Consider the following 25,382-nt stretch of genomic DNA (forward strand, 5'->3'; position numbering starts at 1 on the left):
GGAGTCGGGGAGTGATGCCTTTATTCTTACTGTGACATCTGTTATTGTTAGTACCTCAGGGGTGTCGTTTATGAACACAGGAAGGAAATGTCTACTGTCACCATTTGATTCCAGTATGAAAAGCCATTTGCACGAACTGATATACCAACTATCTACTTATCTCGCACCGACAGGTACTCCAACAGCAGCAACGTCTGACCGTTGCCACCGTCGGAGCTCCTGGCGTTCAAGCGCAGACAGTATCACCACCCATCTCTCCGCTCAATTCACGAGAGGTTGGGCCGCGATGTTCCAATCCTGCAGTTTTCTCAATGGTTTCGTTGGCACGCTTGGAGGAGACAGTACCATTTCCGTTTTGGGCGTGAGCATTGCTGTTGTAAGAGCGGAGGGCAAGACGGGCTGATTCGAGAACTTTCTCGGCATGAACGACTGCATCGCGCAGGGCATTTGCCGTGGGGTCCTCAGATCGTGCAACCTGCTCGGCACGGAGCTGTATGATGTGTCCATTGAGCCAAATGCCCCGGAGCTGCGATTCGGCCATGTCTTGTGCGCCTGAGATGCGACCGCGACAGGACGGTGTCCCACAAAGACAGTCGAAGGGCTGAGCCATGTGCCATTCGGTCGAGGGGTAGAAGAACTAGGTGTGTCATCAGTCCCTGTCTCAAACTGTTGCGTATGAATTGTACTAACTGTAAGCTCATCTCCGACCTCGAGACCTTTGGGGCCAACAAGAATGTTCAGGTTTCCTACATCGAAGAGCTGTATTCCCAGTGTCAACTCAAAAGAGCTTTAAACGAAATCCCCAGTGACTTCTTCATCTGGGGGTCCCCTTCGATCAGGTTAACTAACAAGACTAGGTTCACAAGAATGGTTGATGTACAGCAGATCGCTGTTAAGGTTGAGGTGGGTATCGCGACCGGTTTGAACAGTAGCGTATGTGGCTTCGCTAGCAGGTGTGCAAGGTGGGAAGTCGAACTTTGCAAATACAGCAAAGGGTGGGAGAGATACACGAGAGATGCTCTTGGTGGTGAATTCCTGGGCATTTACGACAACAACTTCTTGGATGTCGGGGTGAGAGGGCTGATGCCAGTGGGGAGTGAGAGGAGCCATTGCGATGGTTTAGGGCAGCAGTGAAACTTCAAAGTCGAGCCTGAGATAACTGGTCAAGTCAGTCAAAATGAATAGTATGTGATCTGTTGAGTAAAACATACAATTGAAGTAAGTATACGGAAGGGTTGGACAACTGTTATCAAGAGATAGCTTTGGGGATCAGATGGGCAGGGGACCTCGGTCTACGGCTGCAAGTGGAGCTGGGTTCTGAGAGCTTTGGAAATATGAATCAAATTAATGTGACAAGACACTACATAATAAGAGGGAGATTCGAGTCCTCTTATCTACCGAGTTTTCGAAGGTGACTCTTACGCCCGCATAGTTGCGGTACCTTGGTTGGCTGCACATTGACATCCAATGGCTCTCGAGTTCCGCAGCACCGAAGCAATTCATAGGTACTGAGCCATAGTCTAGCTGCTGTAGTCTTGATTTGATCTCGGATGGGTCCGTACTTGGGTCTTGGTTAGCGGGGTAAACTTGAAGTGAAGCGCGGGACCGAGGAAGGATGCGGAGTAGCGGCAATCCTTCAAAGCACTAGGTATTGTCTTGGTTGTGATGAAGTTTGATAGATTATTTGAGTATGATATCATTTATGAGAGATATTTGCTGAATTGAAGGTGACATGAGATGGAAGGTCTGTATCATGACGAGACAAAACCCCCACTTACCATTCACGACCTATCAATCGGGTGACCCCTGATAGGATATCACATAAACTGATGTGATGTGGTGGTGTGGAGGGGTATTGACAAGCACAGTGCAATGGAGGTTGACGGCGGGGTAATCTTGGGTCTTGAGTGAGACAATAGAATTAGTAGGTACCTAAGCTCATGACATGTGTCGGTCGAGTTCGGCATTGACATCTCATGAGCCGTATCATGGTTGCGGGTGGGCCCCTGCTTAGCGGCCCATTGAACCGAGGCAATGACAATATCATTCAACGTATGTCCTTTACTATGACGACGTAAACGCTTGCGCGACAATGGAACGACAATCCAACACAATCAGATTCCTACATTTTCGACACTATAATGTTGCTTCTTAGGCATGCGACAGATCCCCATCTTTCTTCAAACTTGAACAACATAGCAGACGGGAAACATATATCAGCAGTAGTATCTCAGAATTGTGTCGATACATTGGTATCATAGACACGATCCACGACAGAGTGCTAGAAAATATTGTTCTTTCTTCATATCCGAGTCGATCAACAATACATGGCCTAGTGACAAACCAGCCTAGTCAACTATCGAGCTCTACTTGTCTTTTAAACAAGGTGTTAATCAGTGTCCTTCACTATACATTGTTAACATATCTATTATTGTTGGCTATTATGAGAACGTATTCGCTGGCCAGTTATTGATTCGCGGTGAAGATCTATTGTCCTGTTCTTTAACATCCATGACTGTTTCTCCATTGAGGCAGTATGTATTCATGGCCAAAGTCTACAATCCAAGACCAATACAATAACAGCAGATCTACTGGTGAGAATCACTTTCTACCAGACTTGTCTTCAGGCCCGACTGGATGCTGATTTCGGATCACCCAGACTCTTAGACGCATGGCTCACACAACAATCGCGTGTTTTCAAACACGCTCTGCACATGTTTGTTTACTAAGTGGTTAGTTGGGGTTATTTATCATGGCGAGCGTGAATGTCCTCTTGCCTTGAATCAAGAGAGCGCAGTGCTCGATATGAAGTGAATGGTCCTTCATTCATCTCTTCTGCCGTCTGAGTTGGACGCCCGTATTACTAATTGCCGTCATATAGGGCAGAACCTTGTCTGTATATGTAGTCTTTGTTGGCATATATCTGAGTTCCTCGAAGTATAAGCTAGTTATTCCTTCCATGTACATTCTCCAACCTCGGAGCAAAATATCGGGCGTTTCATTTCTTCTGTGTAAAAACTTCTGATCGGTTTAATTGCTTTCACTAATCTGACTTGTGGTTGTGTCTTTGCTCCTATTCTCTCCCTTCTTGCCTTGATCACCATCACCAACATCGTCGCTTAATACCACATATTGCCGATACGTTCCCCTTCGAAGACATTTCCTGCTTTTCCCATCCCGTCAATCAATCCTTTCTCCTTTCTCTTTTCTTCATTTCTCTTCACCCTCGTGTTTGGCTTGTGCAGTCATTATCCCCTTGCTCAATTGTTGCCCTCTTTCCATCTCCGCCTTTTCCTTCGCCCTCTTCCCCTTCCATTTTTTACTTACCTTTCTATGGCTAGGTTCTTGCCGTTCACCACCATAAGTGAGACTTATTGAACGTCCATTTCATATTGTTCAGGAGCTACTGTTGCTATCTGCCTCAGCTCACTGCAGGAGCTGCACCATATGCTTCAAGGAGTGGAAGGTGCTCCTTCCTTAGCTCAAGATCACGAAGTGAGTTGCCTCTTTCGTGTGCTTGACCTATGTGCCACCTTCCCCATTGCACATGAGCCCAAGCCAATCTCTAATCCTCATCCTCATCCCCAGTCTTCAAACCTTTCTCTTGTCATCCTCACTGTTCTTTTCGACTCTCCAACCTTTGCTTTCGTTCACGACCCCTCGTTGTCGCTGTGAGTCTCCGCCAGAAACGCTCCCTTTCTGGCATTTACATCGAGACATTGTCATTGAAGTTAAACGCCCAAGATACAAGGGCTCTGTTCTGTTTGCATTATCTACTGTTTGCTGTTTTAGCTGCCGACACATATCAGTAAGTTGACATCTCTTTCTCATCTACCCCTATCTGGACTGTTTTTGTTATCGGTCCGCTTGCACTTCCACACGACTGGCAGGACCTCAAGGGTTTTTATTGCAGCGTTCAGGCCCAGTGCTCCGGATCCCCTTCTAATTTGAAATGGCGGGGCAATACCTAGACCACTCAATACTTGTGGTTTTGTTTTCTCCTTCTGCTAACACTCAGAACTTGATTCCTCGGTGTCTCCGTCATCAACATTACAGGACATGCCTGTTTATTTTTGCTTTCTCGCTATTATTTTGGGTCCCTTGCTAACAGGATGATCTTCTACATAGCTGATCCACGGTTCTTCTACCGTACTTCGAATGAATTTGAGATGAAGACATTCAGATACTCCGCCAAAGATTTACTGCGTTTGCGCCGTACGCACTCGCCTGCCAAAGAGGTTCCCTATAAACTCGGTCAAAGAGTTGACGAAGACCATGAATTGGGTAAGCATGGTTCATCTTCCGATTTCCCGACCAGAATCTGATTGTCAAACAGGAGAAATAATTCGTACCGAACCTGCGCGCTCGCTATCCCTTATCGTTGAGGAGAGCGGTGGTTCTAGCGACTCAGATGATCGACATCGCCAAGGCGCTGTTCAGCAGCTTGATGGTACCGACTCGGAGCGCAAGTATCGAATTCGAAGCGATTCTGAGCTCGAACGGGCACCTATGGTGGCACCAGCGGACCTTTCCAGCCAGAAATCAGAGGGCTTTCAGAAGTTCTACAACTCCGTCGTCTCTCCTACTCATGTACGAGTCACTGCTGGCGGCCGAATTGTTCCCAATACTCGTGGGCCGCAGTCTCCCACAGCAAAGTGGAATCGAGAGCGCAGCTCGCTCGACGGTCAGTCACATGCCCGCACCATGAATGGCAATCAGTCTGAGGGTTTTGCCTATCCTGTTTTACCTCCCAGTTGGGGACACATGACTGCCATGGCTCCTCCCCAAACATCAGGTACTATGCCTGGGTTGACTATGAGACCCCCTGAAGGCTACACTTTCATGGCACCTCCTGCTATGGGCTACAACATGGCTGCTGTCCCTTACAACCAGTTCCCTCCCTCTGGTGTTCCTCTTCCACACCCAAGTCAAGCTAGTTATTTCAGCAAGCCTCCTGAGGCGGGTATGGAACCGGCACGAAACGTCCACCTCTCGCCTGTAGAGCAGTTTGATCCCACACGACCATTCTTCTTCAATGGACAGTGGCTGGTTGCAAACGGAAACACCTTGTATCCCATCAACATGGCTCCCCAGATGGGTTTTATTCCCACACATATGCCTAGCCAACCCGCCCCTCGCCCAAGTGGTGACTTTATCGTTCCCTCTTCGAAGTATACCCGCGTGTCTTCTCGACCGCTCGACCCGTCGCCCATGGCCTTGCAGACTACTGCGGATGATATGTCTCGCTCTGCCAGTCCTCCCTATTCGTCGATTCGTCCCAGTTCCATCACTCAGAAGCAGCTCGAGGTTCTTCGCAGCCAAAAGAGGTATCATCAAGATCAGCTTCAATACAATAAGCACCAAATCGATCTTCAAGACATGGAGGATCGGCTTCAAAAGATCTGTCTCGAGATTAAGAAGTTTGAGCGCTCGTATGCCACACAGATTGAATTTGAGGCCAGGCACTACCCCAAGCTTGAATCTCCGGGTGAGGCCAACTCAAACTCATCCACTGACTACCCTCATAGTCGTAGTGATTCCGATACCCCTGTCGCTGTTAACACAATGTCGAACCCGGGCCTGGGAACTCAACCGCATACCAACAGGACGCAGGTTCGCTCTGTGAGTACTCTCAGTCCATCGAAGCCGGCTGCGACGGTCGCTTCGGTCAAGAACCCCAATGACACTTTGGAGAACAATGGACAACAACGAAAGCCTTCAAGCCTTCCGGTAAATGCTGCTCTGGCACCAGTCTTCCAGCCTCGATCAGAAATGAATGAATCTTTCGTCACGACTGACCAGATTGACGAAGCCGCACGTGCTCGGCACTGGGAGAGCATGTCCAAGGGCGCTGCCTCATGGCGATCGTCTTATTTCACCAAGGAAATTGAAGCCGAGAATAATTTGGGTCATCCCTATCTCGTGGGCAAGCTCAAGCCAGGAGTCCTGCCACAAGACGCCCGGCGTAATGACTACACCTACGACCGTGAGCTGACAGCAGATGAAGAGCGTGCTCGATACATCTACTGGGAAAAGACACCTCACTATTTCCAGGACGGCCTTCCCAAGTATGATGGCAAGGACTTCTATCACGCTCCCATTGTCAAGGAGGATCCTGTGCGTGCTGGCGACACTGCCTCTCAAAACCTGTCCAGTCCGATCGAGACGCGACCGTCATCGATAAAATCCGGAAGTGCGGGTGGGTTCCATACTGTAGGTCATGCCGCCAGAGGTTCTGTTCGCCATCGGTTCGAGGAGGCCACTCGGTCTGAGTCTTTACACCGCACTGATGACTCCCTCTGTGCAAGCTCGAGCTCTGAGTTTCCTCGCTCCGAGTCTCACGCTGTTCACGCTGGCTCCCGGTACCTAGATTTTCGCCCTGTCATCGATGAGAACGCGCAAGTCTCCAGTGAAAAATTCCACGTCAAAGTCTCCGACGACTCGGGTGAGGAAGAGGGTAGTCTCATTTTTAAAGGACGCCGAGTAAAGGATCGTGCTACCAGGTACGTCAGTAACGATCTCGTTCGAAGTGACAATGCTGACTTCTTTACGCCAGCAAATACCCAAGTGATATCTGGTCGACCATGCGCAAGAAAGGCAAAACGAGTGCCAATGTGGTTGCTGGTCAGGTATCGCCGATGACAGCCCAGGGTGTGCTTCCTCACTATTCAGGTCATGCCACTGCATCTCTGACTCCAACCATCACCACCCATTCTCGTGGTCAGGCTGTCAGACATGGCGATATAAACTGCTCCCCTACAATTCATGCTACTCTTAGAAGACGTGAGGAGAACAGACCCCCTCTCGAGCTTCTTGACCGGCAGCTCCGCAGCGTTAGCTTCCATGACAACAACCAGCACACGGTCTCGACTCGCTGAACAGACTCATGTATACACTTCTTCGCAACATCCACATTCTTTCTTGGTCGCGACGCATATCGTGCCGCATTCGCAATGCTTCCAGTAAGCATCAAACATTGCTCATGGTTACGATTTGTATGACTCACTGCACAATCTTCTTCGCATGAAGCATGTGGTGACGCATGCGTTTACTCGCGACTGGGTCTAATGGGCGACCCTTTGCATTTGGTTGTAATCGCCAACATCCCATTATTTACAACGCCTACGCAGACAGGCGTTCAGGCGACATCAGTATTAGAATCAATAATATGCTAAGATTTTCAAGGGCCACGAACAGACTTCAGGGGGATTATCATGAGGGAGATGGATCATTCTTGTTGAACGCATGGCTGTATTGTACGGAAATCACATTATGTTTAGAGGCATGACGGACTTTGTACGATTAGAACATACTTGCTCACGAACGACCTTGCTATTAACTGATCTCTTCCTCGGCGTGATTTGACGACTAATGACAGTCCGCATGCATGTGTACAAAAATAAGCTCAAAGAGTGCTCCGTATATATGTGTGTATTTATAGCCGGGTTTGGTTTGACTCGGCAAGTATATAAAGAAAAATTGGTTCTACAGTATGTACCTCACCTTCAAATTTCCAGCCTCATTGGCAACTCGGTGAAAATCTTCTAGGGAGAACAGGACCCCATGATAGTGTTGGGCCCTGTCGAGTTTATTCTTCGCTAGACGTATACCTCGAAAACCATGGATCTAAGTGGTTGACGCGGAGATATCCTAGCGGTGGGTTGAAAATTGAAAGTCTACAACTTACCGTCAGAAGGCACCAAAGTGCGAAATTGCAGTCTACGACAGACAAGCAGCGTATGCGTCTGATATTGAGTTAGCATCCTACGAGGGGACAGATGAGACTGAGCATCTGTCCAGCAGAACATCACGAGGGTACTCGCGATTGTGCATGTGGGAGAGAGCAGGTCAAGACTTCGGGATAAACCTCCCATGGAGCATTTCACCAGTGAGTGAAATGGCCATTGAGAACCCTAAAAATTCTCAATTCATCTACCCTGCTGTAGACCGGGTACCGCGCCGTTAGAAGGAAAGCACGCAGGTATCGTAAAACGCCGGAGTATTATGCCCATTTCCTCATCAACTTTTGCCCTTGATGTTGCTCACATTGGTGTCGTAAGTGTGAGTGGTGAAAAAAGAAAAGATTCGCCCTCGCCAGGGAGGAGAGGTTTGATCATGCCGTCTTGAAAGTTCAATTTTGGTTTTTGGTTGTTGCTCGACAAGCTCGACGCTTAAGCGGTGACCTTGTTGTTGGCAGCGAGCTCACGGCCAACCTTGGAGCGGGCCAGAATGTCCTCACGGTCCTTGTCAAGCTTGAGCTTGGTGATGACGACGTTGGAGGGGTGGATGCCCAGAGGAACGGACTGGCCGTTGGCCTTGTCACGGGTGACACGCTCAACGTGGACAACGTACTTGAGACGGTACACGGAGGTGATCTTACCCTCACGGCCCTTGTTGGAGCCACGAACAATGGTGACCTCGTCGTCCTTTCGGATGGGGATAGAGCGGACCTGGGAAAGGTTAGAACGGTAAAACGATTTCCGCAGTGACGGCAACATACGTTGTACTGCTCACGGAGCTCCTTGGAGAGGGGAGCGCTCATGATAACACGGCGCTGGTCAGAGGGAGCCTTGAAGTGAGCGGCACGGCTCTTGCGTCGGGAAGACGAGACGACTGTTTTTAAAAGTCAGCAACATGAAACTGAGACTGCAATTGCGTGCGGAAGCACTTACGGTGGTTGATCTTGGTCATTGTGTCGGTGGTTGGGCGAGGACGACGCTGAAATGTTAGTCGGGCGATGAAGAACGGATTGACAACAGAGAAAATTTCGAGGAGAAAAAGGATTTTACTCTTGCGAAGTGGGTGTGTGGTCACGTGAATGTGATACCCTAGGTACCGCAGGAGCGACCCTTCCAGCTGAGTCAGCTTTTTTGGGGGGGTCTTTTCTCGAGCGGGCCGCAGTTACGCTTTTAGGACATTAGAACGCCATGCCGCATCTGGGTGCATATGGTGATGAGGTCTTCTCAGATAATAAGAATTTGCATGATATGGATTCGAGAAGATGGGCTCCCAGATATTGACATACAATCACCTTTGAAATTATAAAATCCATCTGTGTGATTCGTTACAAACGAGAGAAACAAGTTTTGTCTTACTAACCCGATTCAAAGTGAAAATATGTACAATTATCACGCCTGAGTGCAATAAAGATATTTTACAAGTAGAGGAGGTCATAATATACATTTGATCCGGCATTCATCCCAACTATTTCGACATAGGTCTTTGGAACCGTCCGTTATTGTCGTATCTTGCTTCTGTAAACGGGATTAGCACTCTCTTTCTCGTCATAGCAGAATCGGTAGAACTTACTGAAGAACGTATAACTCAATGTCACTGTCTCAACACCCTTCATGTTCATATCGTTGAGCAGATCGGGATCCAGGTAGAAGAATACAGGCATATCCACGGTCTCTCCCGCATTGAGACGCTGCTCTTCGAAACAGAAGCACTGGATCTTGCTGAAATACGGCGCACACTGCGCGGGCGTCACACTGTAGGTGGCCACTCCAATAATATCTTGGTCGCTCTTGTTGGTCGCCTTGTAGAATGCGAGCGCAGTCTCGCCAGGAAGAACACGGACTTCACGCTGTTGAGGGACAAACTTCCAGGGAAGAACATCGGAGACTGAGGCGCTGAATGTGACCTTGATTCGCTTGGCGTCCTTGACTGGAACGAGTCTGCTTGCTAGGTCGCCATCTTCAGAACCGGGACCGCCGTGGGCACGTATAGGTTGACCTCCCCAGCCAGTGGTTTGGCAGATCTAGACGACCATTAGACGAAATGATTGAACGCGGGGAAGGAAAGTTACCATCTTGTATAGCGGCACTGAGCCATAGGTAAGGGCAACGAACCCGAGAATCGTGCTCAAGGTATAGTACCTGGGTATTGTAAGCCGAGCCCACATTCCAACCCTCGAGCCATCCTTACGCTATTGTCCTGTTCTTCTTGCTATAGTGCGCACGAATCTCCTCCATCGTAGGGGTATAAGGCTGTCTCGGTCTCGGCGGCTGGTTGGAGGCATTGCGGGCAAAGTTGAGGCCTGTTCGCTGAGGCTTCGGTCGGGCATTCTGGCAAAAGAAACACGACCATGGTGAAGTAGCCGCTCGGGCTGAGCTTCGCACAAGTCGAGGCGCAGCGTTCATGGTCAATTGGGGCGAGAGTGTGCAGTTTGTCTGGTTGTGAAGATGAAGCTTGGAGTCGGATGATCTTTAGCGATTTCTGGGTGACGTCGGCGGTCGGCTTCTGTAACGCCCGATGGAATTCACACTAGATGCCTTACCCTACAGGATACGCCAATTTATCACGAAGTTCAGGCTTCCAAGGAGAATATGAGAATTCTTATTTGTTTTTATTACTACGCATCACATTGGAACAACTCAGTTACAAATTCTCAAACGGCTTGTCTGTTCTGAGAGTTAAGCCCACAGCACGTGTACATGGTGGCAGTTGCTCTCATTCATGTGAAACTGCCAAAGTATTTTGTTCGTGGAGCATTTACCAGTCAATTTTCGTATTCAATTGTCGAATACCTTTTCTAATAGAATCCATCCTGATTAGTAGGGGCCTGCTCATGTTCTCCTCGGCACTTGAAGTAATTTGCGCTACTGAACTCTGCGCTGCACATTCGCAGGTCTAGATCGCGCTATGACGAACCAGGTTCAAGATTCCAGAGTCAATTGAGGGACTATGACACGTAGTACCTACCCAAGTACAAGATTCAATCCTCACAGGCATAGATGGAACAAAGTTATGCAGATAGAGATGTCTCATGGACTTTGGATTGCGCTGAGCTCTACAGTAGGTGCCTCATCCGATATTTAGGTATCTATGTACAGTACTACAATACCTCCAGTATCTAAGTCCCAACGCGATCAACCTTAACAAAGCCAACTGAGCGGTAAAATCCTTAATTTAACTTGACATGGACAACGGATTGATCCAAGACCCGCCGCCACAGGCAATGGAAAGCTTAAATGCACACAAGCCTTTGTTAGATTGTCACTTCAAACTTGGCATGTTCTTCATAAACTACCTACCTGTACAGCATCTATGGAACGACGCACAATTCAAGAATATGACCAGAACAATCCGAACTCGGGGTTCGAATTGAAGGAGCAGCCGCATTCGGAGCAACACCATGTATACCGGCCAAGGGAAGAATCGAACCTCCTTTCCAGACCAACATCTTCACCAGAATCAGGACCGCCATCATCAGTGAGATCCATCAATCGCCGGAGCAGCAAATCAATGGCCGCAGAAAAGCTTCTCAGCCGCCCCAAAAATTTACCAAAGGCCCTTATTGCCGCTTCGTTGCGATGGCTCGGTTCAGTGCTCTTCGTCGTAGCTATCTACGTAGTGCTCTGGCACTACTCCCAGCAAAATGTCATGTCGACCAAGGTCAAGCGGGAGTTCAATACGCTTGTTATTGGACTTTCTCTTGGTCTTGGTATGAGCATAACCATGTCTCTCGAGGCTATGGCCGTAGAGCTCAGGCCGTGGATTCTCAAACTTCGACATTGGTCAACACGAGAAGTAATAAGTTCCGACGAGCTACTGGTGTATACCTACCTACCTGCTAACAAGTTATAACAGTCTGCTTTGATTTCGAATGCTAAGAATCTGAACAAGATTGTCCAGCTCACTTGGCAGTCTAGCTCGTGTTCCCTATGCTCTTATGCTATTGCTTTCATATTGCTCAACTTGGTATCCCAGGTTGCGTTGGCAATGTTAGGCCTGGTCTACTCCACCAACACGGCAGACTCGACCGCTATCCTCAAACCTGGCAACGTCACGGTGGCGGACTTTTCTGAATTAGAAACCGCTAGAGTCCTGTCCTCAAAATCTCAAGCCCTTGGTGCATTACGATACACTGCAAACAGGTATGTTATGGGCACTTGCAAACAAGGTATCCAGAGATGTTGATTGTGTTCAAGCTATGGAACTATCGCACTTGGTTGGGTATGGGGAGATATGGATACTGTTCCTACAACTGGTACTTTGTGGGACAACAACGATCCTTTGATATACTGTGGCAGAAGGTCCTGCAAATTCGTCTTCCAAGAATGGACACCCAGACCAAAGAAATATGATCTGATAGTGAGCACGAACCGCACTGTTGAGGTAACGGGAGACTGCCGCAGTTGGAAAGTAACAAAAGGAGGTGGCGGAAACGAGACAACCGTCACTATTGCGAACCAGGAGCGAACAGAGGTCAACATTACCGCGATGAATGGCGTCAACCAAACAACATTTATGTACGATGCTGCAGGAAGCCAAGGCTCAACATGGAGTGAGATCACAGCCTTTGAAGCTTCAGATTCCAACCCATGGTTATATCGCTGCAATGTCAGTTTTGGACCCGTCATCAATGCGTACCGCAAAGAGCACCTCCTTGATGCAAACATCACTTCATTAGCATCGGCAGGAATAGCTCTACAAGGCTATGGAGCTTCTTCACTGGGCCCTACCAACAGTGACCGACAATTCCAGAGCTACCCTGCTGAGTCGACGTACGGGCAGCCTGTGGGTGGCGATACAGATGCTATGGGGAAGTTGGTTGCAGCTTTTGCGACAGGTGTTGTGGCTGTCGTAGGCCAATCCGCCAGTACTCTTATCGTGCCAGGTCTTCAGCCACAGAATGGGGTTGTGCTGGAGATATCCAAGTGGACATACGTCCATCTTATTCTAGGGTTGAGTCTGGGCGTGCAGCTATTTCTTGGTGTTGGGGCTGCACTGATATCTAACCTGTAAACCCGTATGATGGCTGGGAGCAAGGCAAACTGTCTATTGTGGATTCAATGATAGCGAGTGGTCTATACAATGACTGACTCCGGAACCCCCATCTAATGCGTGCTGTAATGCCCGGTCAGTCGATGAAGAGAACCGCCACTGATAGGCGTCTGCAGCCTCTTTGCCGACAAGGAACTTCCATGGTAGTTCTCCGTTCAGTCAGGACATCGGCTGTGACCTTGCACATCACGGCAAGATGTGAGACTTCCGGATCGTAAGGCGTAAGAATTGTATTCATAATAATCATGCAGTATAAACCTGCTTCAGCAATCTCAACGCTTCATGCTATAAACACCAACATTTTGTAAAACTTGAACCCTGTACAAAACTCCTCCCAAGATGTAAAAGAAAAAAACAAATTTCGCTTTTTATCGATGCTTGCCGTTTACAAATTTTGCACCCTTGCCATTCACGAGGCGTTGACGCTTGGGAGCACTGCTACCAGTCAAACGCTCAAGAATCTGGATAACGAATACTTGAATCACCAAGATGACCAAGCGTAGCAAAAGGTCAAAGAGCCCAAGAAGGGGCCTTTTGCCACGACTGTAGGTAGAATCGGTGTACTGGAACGGCAGCTTGGCACCCAAATGGTCCTGTGCAACCTCCAGTCCGCTGCTGAAACCGTCTTCGTGAAAACCGTACTTGGTCCAAGCACCGGCATAACTAATACCTCGAGTGTTCTGGATGTGTTTGAGAAGCTTCTGTGCCCGAACGGAAGATGTTGTGTAGAGAGGTTGTGAGTAGAAATAGCGTCCCTGTGTTTTGGCGGCTTTCGGCTTTCGAAGAGGGTTCATGGTGACCAAGACGTCCCCAAAAGTATTTCGAGGAATGTGTTGGAGCAAGTTCATGTTGTATGTGAGTGAGACCTGGTTGATGTTTGCTTTTCGTGACGAAGGTGACGACAGCGTGAGGTAGTTCCAGCTGGCCCAGGCTTTCTTGCGCCGAGGCATCATATCCAAATCTGAGTGCAGGACCACTTCGTTTTGGGATGTTTTGAAACAAGACATGATAAAACGCTCCTGATCGGTGGCCGATGACTTGATGATATCGAATGCTTCGTCGCCGTGGGTGGCAAGGATGACATGGTCGTAGAGAGCAGACGTACCGTTTTCTAGGTGGAGACGAACTTGGCCGTTGCTTTCAGTAGTGACACGCCTCACGGGTGTCTTGAGAAACAAGTGGTTGGGAGGGAAACCCTTCATGACAGCGTCAATGTACGATTTGGAACCCCCCTCTATCGTCAACCATTGAGGGCGTGATGCGAATGTAGATAGCAGATGATGATTCCACCTAAGCATAATTAGTCTGGGTATGTTTACATTATAACATTAGTGATTAGGACTTACATGAAGCGAACAAACGTCAGAGCAGGGAACTCTAGGGCGCACTTGTCTGGACTCGTGCTCCATATTGACGCTGCCAAAGGAAGGAGGTAGTCGTCTCTAAAGGCTTGCGAATAACCCTCTTGATCTAGATACTCCCCAATCGTGAAGTCGTAACCAACTGAATGCCTAGGTTTGCTCTGTACTTCAATGTTGGAGATGTCATCCTCATCTTTGCTTAACAGATCAACCGAGAATTGGTTGAAGCGAATAATGTCAAAAAGCATGCGCCACATTCGGGGTGAGAGGAGATTTCTTCTTTGACAGAACAGAGAGGTTAGGCTGGCGCCAGCCCATTCGAAGGCGCCGCAGTCCCGAGATACACTGAATGAGAGGTCTGTGGGGGCGGTTTTGACATTGATCTTTTCCAAGAAACGGATAAAGTTGGCTAAATAACGAACGGTTGGTGAGCTTGGCTTGTATGACGCATAGGCGTTGCCCGTTGAGCGAGTGTAGTAGAGTAAACTCACGAAAAGTTTCAGCGTTTAGGACATGAAAACCGGTGTCAACTTTTGCCGAAAACTTTCCCTTTTTGAAATCGACAGTGTTTGTATGGCCGCCAAGCCTATCGGAAGCTTCGTACACGTAGACATCGTGATATGTCTTGTTCAAGGCCCATAGCGCACCAATTCCAGCAGAGCCGCTGCCGACAACAGCGACCTTTTTCCTGAGGAGGCGATACGGGTCAGTTGAGGGATTCATTGTCTGCGCCTTTGGCATTACGTCTTGAAAAGGCAGAGAGGTGTAGTGAGGAAACGTCGAATGTTCAGGTGCAGAGAGAGCGCATTTCTATCTTGAACAAGGTGCAGTTCAAAAGCATGTGATAGTGCAAAGCCAAAGACTCCATTCATAGGGACGATCAATGCATGATTGGGCAGAAGGGATGAATGATAAATGGCGGTATCGCAGCCACAAGACAGTTTCGGTTTCGACTCTGATTTGATGACGAAACCGCGAGAAAGACTTTTGAGGGGGGGTTGGACAACTCAAGCACAGGTCACCATGACGGGGACTTACATGTGCTGTGGCTCCAGCATGGTTTCGTATGTACTGTATGGATGTGTTGTTAAGCGAATAGCGGATACGGTATTGTATCCGAGACGTATCAGTCTAGTAGCAGTACCTAGCAGTGGCAGATATGAATGCTGCTACCGTCAGATAAGGTTCTGAGCTGTCTTGTCTCGCACTCGAGATAGGTAGGTAGTGAGAAAGGAGGAGAGTCAAAGATCTACAATACGAGAGTTCGCGTGCCGACGGAATAAGAGATGAGCCTCTCTTTTTGCTGGGGGTCCTAACACGGAACCTGACGGGACTGATAATGTCCCAACGATTTGAGCTGACGACCCACTGAAATTGCCTGAACTTGACCTGAACCTGGACTGATCCGAACCAAGCTTGGAGCTACCAGGTCCCGTTGTCAGCGTAAGCTAGCTGACCTGGCGGCCTGGGCACCTACAGTAACAGCCCGCTAGCCCAATCTTGAACTTGAGCCTTCCACGAGAAGATCCTGCTTGCATGGCATGAACATTCAAGGCATGAACCGAAGTGGCTTATGCGGTTACATTGCACTGCACTGCATCGCGTCTTGATCTGACTTGTTGGTCCGATATCGATTTGACGTGGCTTGGCTGAAATACCATTTCAGGGTTGCCTTCCAAGACACCCATGCTTTCCTTGGCAGACAAAAAAACTAAAATTTTGCGTCTACCTAGTCGTGGGTAGCCCGGTTCACAGTTGATCGAGGAAACATCGTTTTCACACATGATAAAACACATAACATCGCCATTATTATGCATCTTCAGTGGAAGCAAAATCACAACCCTCGACCCAAACAAAGCCCAAAGACTTTGAATATCGTAGGTATGTCGAACACTCAACGGGACTGGTAAACGGTAATTCGAGTCACCAATTCTTAAAAGCGCCGTGCGAGATAAACTCGCCTTCGTCTGCCCAGCTTGTTTCAACCCGACGCCATTGACCGAGGTCGTGACGCTGAGCCGCTTTTCTTCGCAATCCGGGGTATTCAACTTTCTATGAAGAGAAAAGAAAAAAAAGAAGTCCAAAATAATAACGCAAACATTCTGTGATATACTGCCGCAGTGTTGGAGTGCACGGGCCACATAGTCACGTGAAAAATACCATACGCTGATTGGCCACATCGTCATACGCAAACGACAGGCACTCAGCACTCGGACGCTACCGAACTGGGAAGGCTGACGAGGACGTCAAACCATCAACCACTTTCGTAGTCTAATTCCAGTAACATCCGAATATTGCGTGTTCGCCATCGCAGAGCATTCGTATCCCACAACCAACTCATTTCATCTTGGTGTGCGACTCTTGCCACCATCCAGCCTTTGACAACCTGATAGCATCGATCGTCTTATCCTCCGCCTCCTTTCACCATGTCGAACCCTCTCGATACCGACGCTGGCTCTGAGCTCTTCAGCTCTTACGAAGCTGAGTACAAGCTCATCCAAGCCGACCTAAACCAGAAGCTTGACCAGATTCCTGAACTGGCTGGCGAACCTCGAAAGGCTGCCATCAGCCAAGCCGAGCGGGCGCTTGAGGAGCTCGACGAACAGGTAGGTCTACGCGGAGGTAGATGCAGCCACCAGGCAGCAGGTTTCTGATATTTTGTCTATTTAGCTCAGCGCAATGCGCTTGGAGAAGCAGAACATTCCGACCAGCTCTCGCACCAAGGTCAACCAGCGCTTCCGAAACTACGAATCAGACACAGACGCCGCTCGTCGCAAATTGACTACTCTGTCCTCCGACCGCTCAGCACTTTTTGGATCGCGATACACGGATGACCCCGCTGGTTCATCAGACATCAATATGGAACAACGACAACAGTTGCTCTCCGGCACGGACCGTCTTGATAGAAGTACACAGCGACTGAAGAACAGTCAGGCTCTTGCCCATGAGACCGAAGCCATTGGAGCGGACACCCTCGCAAACCTTGGCAGGCAGCGAGAGACGATCGAGCATACTCGCGGTATAATGCTCGAAAGTGAAGGCTATGTGGACAGGAGCGTGAAAACGCTCAGGGGCATGGCGCGTAGGTAAAGTGGCCCACATAGACGTCATGGCAATTGCAGAAAACTGACTTTGATCTTACAGGATGGCTACAAATCGGATAATAACTATCTCCATCATCACTGTTCTGGTTATTCTTATCGTTGCTGTCATTTTCAGCAAGTTCCGATAAGGGATGGATTTTACAATTGGAGTTTTTGGCAGTCACTCTCTGGCTTGGCTTACATAGGGCATAACTGATAATGGGCCTTACGCGTACTTTCGTTCCACCAAGGAGTTTAGCAGGTTTAATGATTTGTAGATGTAGACCGGTTCTGTCTTACAGTATATACAAATTTTGGGACTAGAACGAATGTCTGAACGTTTTGTGAACAAAGGTATCTCGATACTATTTTCATTTGTATAAAGGTGATTACCTACCTACGTAGCCTAAATAGAAGCGACTGCTCTGTGGGAAGCTTTCCCCATAAGTCAACTTGTCACACAGATAGGTCGGATAATGAATGAGAAGAAGATGACTGTGCTTCCGATATGAAAATCCGGGTACTGAATAAGAGGTACTTAGGTACCTTCGTAGGTAAATTGCAGAAGACTTCCATGGATCTTACAATGGCATTGTAGCTCTCGTCGATAGCAGCTTAGTGTGTTGAAGCTCCTTAGGTTGGTCGGAGCTACGTAACAACATTATCGCCGAGAAGCACCCGAGGTTCAACCGCACACTACTAGCAGGGCTTCGAGAAACCTCCAGCCTCTTTTCATTCCTCATCTCTCACAAAACTCTACCTTCCTCCACACAACCAACCACCTTCCTTCCCCCTCCTTCCACCTTCACACTCCTCCTTCTCTCGCGACCAAGCTCTATCTTCTTCTTTCCAGCATTCATTGCTTCTATTGCATCTTGCTGTCGCTGTATTTGTATTTCAAGCGTTTTTCTCCCACAAGCTTACCGCGTGCTGAACGTGGCCTTTCACATCGGCGATGTCTGAATTTCTCGGGTATGCTGGACGTGGTCATTGACGCCTGTCTACGCCCGCTTACGCAGCCACAGGTCTCGCATCTCTCTTATCTCCAAAAGCGACATTCGGTACGTTGTTGAATTCAAACGCGTCGATTGACGTTGCTGACCCATCCCTAGCTACGTTGGTACCCTTCATGAAATCAACTCGGACGAGTCGACAGTATCACTTGAAAATGTGAGGTCATTCGGTACTGAGGGTCGCAAGGGCCGACCTGAAGAAGAGATCGCCCCTTCCGATCAAGTCTACGAGTACATCGTGTTCCGCGGCAGCGACGTAAAAGACTTGCGGATTGAGGACCATCCCAATATCAAGGAGAATAAGCCTCCAGCTGTGCCTGATGATCCAGCCATCGTTGGCGTAAGTCACTCCCTCATATTGCTTTGCTGTTTATTATCTTCTTCCTCCCATATGATGAAATATTCCGGATGTAAAAATTGTCATTGTCGGAAAGCGCAAAAAATAATGTCGATATTTCCGTTGCCTTCCTTCTGATTGGGAAACCCTGCTGTCATGTTGTTGCTATTCTTGTTGAGTGCATATGAGCTAACAATATTCAAAAGGCTGCGCGTCCTGGTGCCCAAGGACCTAACCCCAATGCTCCACCAGGTCCTGGTGCATTCGGTCAAGGTCCCTACCCACCTAACAACTTCTACGGAGGCCCACCACCCGGTAACTGGGGTCGCGGTGGTGCTCCTGGTCCTGGCCCAGGTCCAGGTCCAAACTTCGGAAACATGCCTTACCCCCCTCCTCCTGGCTGGTTTCCTCCTGGCCAAGGTTTTCCTGGTGGCCCTGGTGGACCGAACCCTCCCGGTGGCCCTGGACCATGGGCCAACTACCCTTTTCCTCCAGGCCCTGGCGGTCCTGGTGGTCCTGGTCCCAATGTGCCCGTTGAAGCTCCTGCCAACCAACGGGCAACTCCCAGCTCTGGTCCCTCTCGAGATGCAAAGCCGTCTCCCATTGGCCCTGGCGCGGATCGACCCAAGGCTGCTACTCCCAGCGGACAGGCACCCCCTACGGAGCCTAAGTCGCTTGCCCAAGGTGTGCGACAACCTTCACATGCCCCAACACCGCCTGTCGATTCGAAACCATCAGTCGAAGAGGTTAAGCAAACCGCCGCTAGTCTGACAGCCAACGGACAATCAAAGGTTGAAGAAATCAGCAAAGCTACACCTACTGGACCCAGAAATCATAGGGTTAACCCCGTAATCCCTCTTACCGGATCCGCTGCTAAGCCATTCTCCTTGCCAGGTGTTGGTGGAGATGCTGCTGGAAAGGCACCTGTGGCTGTTGCTCCGACCAATGTTCAGGATGCCACCAGTGCTGCCCGAGCCGCAGTTGCAGTCGCTATGGCCCAATTGGGTAACAATAGCGGCAATGCCATGGACAACCTGACTAACAAGGTGAATGAAATGCGAGTCAATGCCGTTCGTGGGGGGCCGGCTGGTCGAGGCCGAGGCCGCGGCGGACGTCCAGCTGCCGCCGCCAAGGTTGTTGTACCTGACTCCGACTTCGACTTCGCCCAGTCCAATGCCAAATTCAACAAGCAAGATGCAGTCAAGGAGGCCATTGCTGGGTCTCCGTTGGAGGCACCCGAAAACCCTGCTGTCACTGAGCATCCTGAGGTCGCGACCACTGGTGAAGACGTTCCTGTTGCCTACAACAAGACGAGGTCATTCTTTGACAACATCTCCAGCGAATCCAGGGAGCGAGCTGAGAATGGAGGTCAGAAGCCTGGCGGTCGCGAATGGAGAGGCGAGGAGCAGCGCAAGAATATGGAGACATTCGGACAAGGCAGTGTTGACGGCGGCTACCGTAACTACCGTGGTCGCGGTCGTGGTCGAGGCCGTGGTGGCCGTGGCTATAGTCGTGGCGGACGAGGTGGAAATCGCCCCCAGTACCAAAATGCGCCTGCCCAACAATAATCGAACATACCCGGTGCTGTCGGCAAACATAATACGAATCTAGACACGTTTTAGCGGTGTCCTTTTCTCTACGCGGACGATCATCACGAACCAAGCAGAGGCCTTGGCTTCAAAAGGTTTCTCACCTGCTTGTATCATATCAGTTTTCCAGTTTTTGAAACAATTGCATTTCTGCCGTCCCATACAGGCGGAACATGGTGTCTAATGCCGTTCTTGGGTTGACGGATACCATGAACGGAGGATCGGCCTCAAAGAAAGAGGCCCGGAGTTAGGATTGAATTGAAAGCGGGTGGTATTGGAAGCGTGCTTCGCATAGCAAGCTGCAAAAGGAGTTGCTTTTGTCCTTTTTGAATTGCAGAATTAAAAGTCACGAAGGATGGCCCGGTGTGGCCTGGCGCTGGCGGTTACGGAGACCAGGGACCTAGTTGATGAGGCCCACGACAGCTTATGACGCAGAAACACTAGGAAACGACAGAGCTTGACGGATTAGGGTCACGATGTTCGTCCCTTTGAACAATATACAAAAACAAGCCCATACTATTTATCTTTTTTCACGCCGTGAATGTTGACATTTTGAAACCCAGTCTCTGTACAGGTCTTGTTGGCTCTGGGTTTTGTATTACCTGAGAACCTGAAATCCTCTTCCATTAACTTTATATATATTGAATGACGATTTCGTCAATTTCGGTAGATTATCCAACGCATAGTCATTGGCATGAGAATCTGCTGATCCAACGAATATGGCTATAAAATGTAACAAACATGGTGCAGTGGAGGGCAAGCACGGTTCTACTTTTTCCCACAGCCCACCTTTAGGAAGAGTTCAAAAGCTGCCCCACTAGCGTCATCATTTCTGGCGGCATGACGCATAAAATCGCAGCAGCGCGAGTGCAGTTTCTTGACGTATTCAGTCTGGGCAGTCTTTAAAAGAGTATACGAACATTCATATTTGAGACGCACAATCCATCTCAATCTTTAATCCCGCGTCACTCCTTTGACTGTCCGTCGATACCCAATCCATTCAGCATTCTAATACTTTGCCCCTCACCCACCCTACACGATCGTTCAAATTCATTATAGCCACGAGCCTCCATCATGTCGAGCCGACAGCTTCGGAAGCTGCAGAAGCAACGCGAGCTAGAAGAGGTGCAGAATATCATCGAGAAGGACTCAGAAGAAAGCGAAGATGATCAGGTGCCAGTTGCGCCCAAGCCCCGTGTGAGTCTCTTCGCAGCTCTGGGTGGCGATGATGAAGATGAGGCGCAAGACGAAGACGATGACGAAGAAGAAGAAGACAAGCGACAGCCCGAGGAGGATATAAATGAGACCAAGCAGCCCGTCCCAGCAGGAAAGGGCAAGAAGAATAAAAAGAAGAAGAAGAAGGCAGCAAAGACTAAGACACCTCCGCCACAGGAGGACGAGGATGAGGATGAGATTGACAAAGCGATCAAAGAACTCAATATCACAACATCTAGATCTGGAGGTCAATCCACCGTGGGCAACTCGACAGTTCAGACTCGTCTAATCAATGAACTTCTCTCCATCAACCCATATCACCTCAAGGTTGCGAACGAGATGAAGAATCTCTTTGGCAGTGACATCATCCAGTCAGCCGAGGCAGAGGAAGAGCAAGAACGCAACCGACGATTTAGAGGAAACGCACCCCGAGAAGTCGATATCGAGACGTTCCTGCGCGGCCCACCTGGGCAGCCCAAGCTACCAGAGATATCATTGCGCAGAAATGTCTTCATCCAGGGACGTGAGCACTGGCCGAAGCAGAGCGCAGGTGGGCTTACAATGAAGGAGATTAAAAAGGCGGACGACGGTTCTTGGACAGAATATGCTTATATTCACGACAAGAACTACGATGCGACACAGGCATTCTTCTTTAGCTGTGTGCAGATCGGAGACCCTATGCGCATGGTTCACCTTCTCAAGGAATTCCCATACCATGTTTCCACGCTCCTGCAGGTTAGCAGCGTGGCCAAGCAGGACCAGAACATGGCTCTTGCAGCTGAACTCTGCGAAAGAGCCCTTTTTACTTTTGGCCGAGTCACAACCAATGCCTTCCGTCAGAATATTGAACATGGCAGGGCGCGCCTCGATTTCCGTAGACCTGAAAACAGACAGTTTTGGCTCGCAGGATATCACTACCTTAAAAGTCTTATCAGGAAGGGCACGTATCGTACCGCGTTGGAATGGGCCAAACTCCTCTACTCTTTGGATCACAATGATCCTTATGGCATGCGACACTTTATTCACTTCTTGGCTATTCGTGCCCGGGAGGGTCGCTGGCTGATCGACTTTGTGGACGAGCTTGAAAAGACAAGTGATAATCGGGATACGGTCTACTTACGACAATCATTGGTATTGGCACACCTGCAACTGGGCGACACTGCTCGCGCAACTGAGGAGTTGGAGAAGGGTATGAGACGGGTCCCCTGGCTGTACTGTGGACTATTCCAGGAGCTAAACCTCGACACACCACCATCAATCTGGGGCATCAGTGCCGATTCAAACGCGCGGTCCTTTTGGGTCAAGCTTTATATACACCAAGCTAAGGATCTTTGGAATAACGCACAGGCTACCTCGCTGCTTGAGAACGTGGCGAAAAAGCTCGAGAAGGTTGACACGGGCGTTTTGCCCAGCGATGACTCTCCGCCTGACCATGGAGTCACCAGACTCACGTTTCTCGAAGGCCAGACGTCGCTGATCGCATTGGCTCCGCGGGAGTATCTAGATGTGCAGCCAAACTACGAATTTGACCCGCTGCCACCACCCGAGGAGGAGAATATCTTCTCGGGACATGGCACGCGATTGCCTTGGGAAGACAGACAACATGGCCAGCAAAGACCTACAAATGAGATCGAAGAGCGATTGCGCAACATTTTCGCAAGGCGTGCTGCTGCTGCGGCTCCTGCAAACGGTGCGGCAGATGGCGAAGCCGGCAGCGACGATGAGGCAGCGCTCCTGGCGCAGCTAGATGATGAGGAACTGGAACGGGACCTAGCGGCCGCCCGGAATGGTAGTGATGGCGGCGTCCTAGGAATTCTGATGCAGTTGCTTGGCGTTCAAACCGGGCCGACTGGTGAGAGGCCGGACGAGGCTGATGCTGATCAGGACAGAGACACTGACACTGACGGTGTTCCAGGGGCTTGGCCGGAGGATCACTGAAATCAACTGCCAGCATGAATAATTATTAGGACTTGATGATGGAGACGATAACGACGATTGTTTCAACTATGTCAATGTACGGATATCAGAGTTTTCTTAAGAGCATTGCTGCATCCGTAGTATATTCACAATGGACACGAGTTCAGGCTCGATAAGTACCTACTTTCCTAGGGCCCACATTAATTGATGACAATTGCTCATGTCATTGTCGTGCCCCTCTTGAAACTCCATCCGTTTATTAGATTCTCTTGGCTTAAGCGATCGCTTATTCCCGCTAGAAGATCAGGGCTTTTCAAACGAACCAGAGGAGCTGGAATAGGTAGGTACCTAGTAGACAACCATAACTAGGAAGGACTAGGTGGTCAAGTCCTGTATTTATGAATCAGTTACCGTAAATTACCCCATATCCAGTGTGGTGACTTTTTGAGATCAATTAACTTAAGTTGTTAGTGCGGTACCGGAGATGAAAGGTTCTAGAAAGGGCGGTAGAAGATAATGATAAGTTACGCAATGGCCAATCGCAAAGCCGGACTGCGGTATAACGAGGTATGCTAGATACGACCCAGACTACATGCCAGGCCAGGGGTGCAGTAAGAAGTCCAATCCTTCCATCAAACGGTAGCTGGAAATTCTTGTTTGTACGTAGTTGTATCCGTACTCATAACTGTATCTTGATTAAGAGACAGGGGCCACGCGTATTGTGCAGCAGAGGGAGACGGAGAGGCCTTATTCGTAAACTCCTGTGCGATTATGCGATCTGGTCATAAAAACACTCCGGATTCTCCAATGGCCTATTCAGCCCTGTCTAGGTAGGATGTCGCCGACGGATAGAGGCAGGAGCTCGCCATGTCATGTGGTGAACAAGCATTCCAACCATACCACATAGTATCCAGTTATATTTGTGACGAGGCAATCGCGGGACTCTCATCCTGAGAGAGGGTAGATAACGTACCATATGCGAATCTGGAACGTGCCTAAGAATACTATGGCCATGTCTCAGAGATGTGCTGGCTAGTTTTGATGATGAACCAAGCAGCGGATGAACGAACTTGATCAGGGGTTTCATCTCGGAGCCGAGAAAACCGATAATTCAAACATAAAGCACGGAGCACATAGTCGGCCGACTGTAACTGTCTAAGGCGGTTATCCAGGCGCATACGGCGGCGTATGGGTCAAGCCATGCATCCATGGCATGGTACGGAGCAAATGGTATCATAGGGCAAAGTGTGCTCTAGGCTATGCTATGGTGCGCATGGGTCTAGGTAAACCACCTGTGAATTGGTGAGGTATTCGGTCTGGGGACGCCTACCAGGGTGAAACGTGGTGGAGAAAGGTTCTAGCCTCATATAAAGGTCAATTAGACCACTTTCCATTTTGATACCAATGGGAGAGCAAAGTAAAGAACGGCAATCGACGGAAAGACCATTCATCCCGTTACCAAATGTAGTTTGAGCAGATTCCAGGTTCATTCTATGATGAGAACCGAAAGATCAAAGCAGATGACCCCAACAAACCCTTGCCCATATGATTTGCGAATAAAAATAATTCAGGGCTCTAGGTACATAGATTGCTACACCCATATCGCATATTGTACTGTATGGTACGCCTAATGCCCAATGCCGGGGATTGGATGGAAATGCTTGTGAAGAGCACGGCTTTGTGTGCGGAGGAGACTGGGGATTAGATGGAGAAGACGGGTCGGCCGAAAGGATTATCTCTGAATCCGTCATGATCCCGATGACAGCAGGCCAAGACATGCTGCAAGCTTGTGCTAGTAGGTGTCGCGATCGACATGTTTCCCTTACTAACGTGCAGATCTCCATTGAAATCTCTCCCACCATAGTCTAGTGAACTGCTGCGTACTATACTTTTTTTTTCTTCGGTTTTTCTCGGATTAAAAAAAACCTCTATGGGATGGGTGTTCTGGTTTAGCACGAGCCATCCATGTGGCCAAGCACTCGGTATTGAGGCCTCTGGCCGGTGACATTTATAGCGCCACCGGTGATTGAGAACGTGCAGTACAGTAATAACATAAGCATAGAAAATGGGCCGTTCGA

The 25,382-nt window shown here is 49.1% G+C and overlaps 9 protein-coding genes across 9 annotated transcripts; 5 read left to right on the forward strand and 4 right to left on the reverse strand.

The window, feature by feature from the left end:
- Window positions 1-45: 45 nt before the first annotated feature.
- B0J16DRAFT_160368 (uncharacterized protein) lies at window positions 46-1,280 on the reverse strand. The gene is made up of 4 exons (XM_046122194.1): window positions 1,212-1,280; window positions 850-1,150; window positions 691-759; window positions 46-637 (listed from the first exon to the last, which is right to left on the reverse strand). The coding sequence occupies exons 2-4, from the start codon at window positions 1,108-1,110 to the stop codon at window positions 227-229; spliced, it is 741 nt and encodes a 246-aa protein (XP_045981475.1). The 5' UTR covers window positions 1,111-1,150; window positions 1,212-1,280; the 3' UTR covers window positions 46-226.
- A 2,167-nt stretch (window positions 1,281-3,447) lies between these two features.
- On the forward strand, window positions 3,448-7,326 carry B0J16DRAFT_373581 (uncharacterized protein; the record flags this gene model as incomplete). The annotated part of the gene is made up of 5 exons (XM_046130527.1): window positions 3,448-3,495; window positions 3,793-3,808; window positions 4,129-4,284; window positions 4,337-6,503; window positions 6,557-7,326. 5 exons carry the CDS (start codon window positions 3,448-3,450, stop codon window positions 6,876-6,878), a joined length of 2,709 nt encoding a protein of 902 aa, XP_045981476.1. The 3' UTR covers window positions 6,879-7,326.
- An 845-nt stretch (window positions 7,327-8,171) lies between these two features.
- On the reverse strand, window positions 8,172-8,691 carry B0J16DRAFT_321794 (translation protein SH3-like domain-containing protein; the record flags this gene model as incomplete). The annotated part of the gene is made up of 3 exons (XM_046125657.1): window positions 8,172-8,450; window positions 8,501-8,613; window positions 8,673-8,691. 3 exons carry the CDS (start codon window positions 8,689-8,691, stop codon window positions 8,172-8,174), a joined length of 411 nt encoding a protein of 136 aa, XP_045981477.1.
- Window positions 8,692-8,951: 260 nt separating this feature from the next.
- Window positions 8,952-10,232, reverse strand: B0J16DRAFT_345235 (cytochrome c oxidase assembly protein CtaG/Cox11-domain-containing protein). Its single transcript, XM_046128241.1, has 4 exons — window positions 9,928-10,232; window positions 9,809-9,878; window positions 9,310-9,760; window positions 8,952-9,254 (listed from the first exon to the last, which is right to left on the reverse strand). Exons 1-4 carry the CDS (start codon window positions 10,140-10,142, stop codon window positions 9,205-9,207), a joined length of 786 nt encoding a protein of 261 aa, XP_045981478.1. The 5' UTR covers window positions 10,143-10,232; the 3' UTR covers window positions 8,952-9,204.
- An 817-nt stretch (window positions 10,233-11,049) lies between these two features.
- Window positions 11,050-13,082, forward strand: B0J16DRAFT_401299 (uncharacterized protein; the record flags this gene model as incomplete). Its single annotated transcript, XM_046132566.1, has 3 exons — window positions 11,050-11,556; window positions 11,593-11,879; window positions 11,934-13,082. The coding sequence occupies 3 exons, from the start codon at window positions 11,050-11,052 to the stop codon at window positions 12,748-12,750; spliced, it is 1,611 nt and encodes a 536-aa protein (XP_045981479.1). The 3' UTR covers window positions 12,751-13,082.
- Window positions 13,083-13,157: 75 nt separating this feature from the next.
- On the reverse strand, window positions 13,158-14,891 carry B0J16DRAFT_269366 (uncharacterized protein; the record flags this gene model as incomplete). Its single annotated transcript, XM_046123506.1, has 3 exons — window positions 13,158-14,079; window positions 14,136-14,582; window positions 14,638-14,891. The coding sequence occupies 3 exons, from the start codon at window positions 14,889-14,891 to the stop codon at window positions 13,158-13,160; spliced, it is 1,623 nt and encodes a 540-aa protein (XP_045981480.1).
- Window positions 14,892-16,456: 1,565 nt separating this feature from the next.
- On the forward strand, window positions 16,457-17,465 carry B0J16DRAFT_160457 (t-SNARE). Its single transcript, XM_046122196.1, has 2 exons — window positions 16,457-16,756; window positions 16,821-17,465. Exons 1-2 carry the CDS (start codon window positions 16,577-16,579, stop codon window positions 17,238-17,240), a joined length of 600 nt encoding a protein of 199 aa, XP_045981481.1. The 5' UTR covers window positions 16,457-16,576; the 3' UTR covers window positions 17,241-17,465.
- A 723-nt stretch (window positions 17,466-18,188) lies between these two features.
- On the forward strand, window positions 18,189-20,151 carry B0J16DRAFT_386113 (Scd6-like Sm domain-containing protein; the record flags this gene model as incomplete). The annotated part of the gene is made up of 4 exons (XM_046131556.1): window positions 18,189-18,205; window positions 18,259-18,294; window positions 18,346-18,586; window positions 18,790-20,151. 4 exons carry the CDS (start codon window positions 18,189-18,191, stop codon window positions 20,149-20,151), a joined length of 1,656 nt encoding a protein of 551 aa, XP_045981482.1.
- Window positions 20,152-20,918: 767 nt separating this feature from the next.
- Window positions 20,919-23,514, forward strand: B0J16DRAFT_345245 (transcriptional repressor TCF25-domain-containing protein). Its single transcript, XM_046128242.1, has one exon. It carries the CDS (start codon window positions 21,247-21,249, stop codon window positions 23,323-23,325), a length of 2,079 nt encoding a protein of 692 aa, XP_045981483.1. The 5' UTR covers window positions 20,919-21,246; the 3' UTR covers window positions 23,326-23,514.
- Window positions 23,515-25,382: the final 1,868 nt, after the last annotated feature.

This window comes from Fusarium flagelliforme, assembly GCF_020744385.1.
Source record: "Fusarium flagelliforme strain FIESC 12 MPI-CAGE-AA-0113 chromosome Unknown B0J16scaffold_5, whole genome shotgun sequence".
NCBI lineage: Eukaryota > Fungi > Ascomycota > Sordariomycetes > Hypocreales > Nectriaceae > Fusarium > Fusarium flagelliforme.

What these genes read in the sequence shown, in the direction of transcription:
- B0J16DRAFT_160368 (XM_046122194.1), bottom strand. Translation starts at nt 1,110, where the DNA reads ATGGCTCCTCTCACTCCCCACTGGCATCAGCCCTCTCACCCCGACATC. An exon ending in ATTCTTGTGAACCTAGTCTT is followed by an intron (nt 760 to 849) that starts GTTAGTTAACCT and finishes CTGGGAATACAG; the next exon opens with CTCTTCGATGTAGGAAACCT. An exon ending in AGGTCGGAGATGAGCTTACA is followed by an intron (nt 638 to 690) that starts GTTAGTACAATT and finishes TGACACACCTAG; the next exon opens with TTCTTCTACCCCTCGACCGA.
- B0J16DRAFT_345235 (XM_046128241.1), bottom strand. Translation starts at nt 10,142, where the DNA reads ATGAACGCTGCGCCTCGACTTGTGCGAAGCTCAGCCCGAGCGGCTACT. An exon ending in AAGAAGAACAGGACAATAGC is followed by an intron (nt 9,879 to 9,927) that starts GTAAGGATGGCT and finishes TACAATACCCAG; the next exon opens with GTACTATACCTTGAGCACGA. An exon ending in ATTGAGTTATACGTTCTTCA is followed by an intron (nt 9,255 to 9,309) that starts GTAAGTTCTACC and finishes TCCCGTTTACAG; the next exon opens with AAGCAAGATACGACAATAAC.
- B0J16DRAFT_160457 (XM_046122196.1), top strand. Translation starts at nt 16,577, where the DNA reads ATGTCGAACCCTCTCGATACCGACGCTGGCTCTGAGCTCTTCAGCTCT. An exon ending in TTGAGGAGCTCGACGAACAG is followed by an intron (nt 16,757 to 16,820) that starts GTAGGTCTACGC and finishes TTGTCTATTTAG; the next exon opens with CTCAGCGCAATGCGCTTGGA.
- B0J16DRAFT_345245 (XM_046128242.1), top strand. Translation starts at nt 21,247, where the DNA reads ATGTCGAGCCGACAGCTTCGGAAGCTGCAGAAGCAACGCGAGCTAGAA.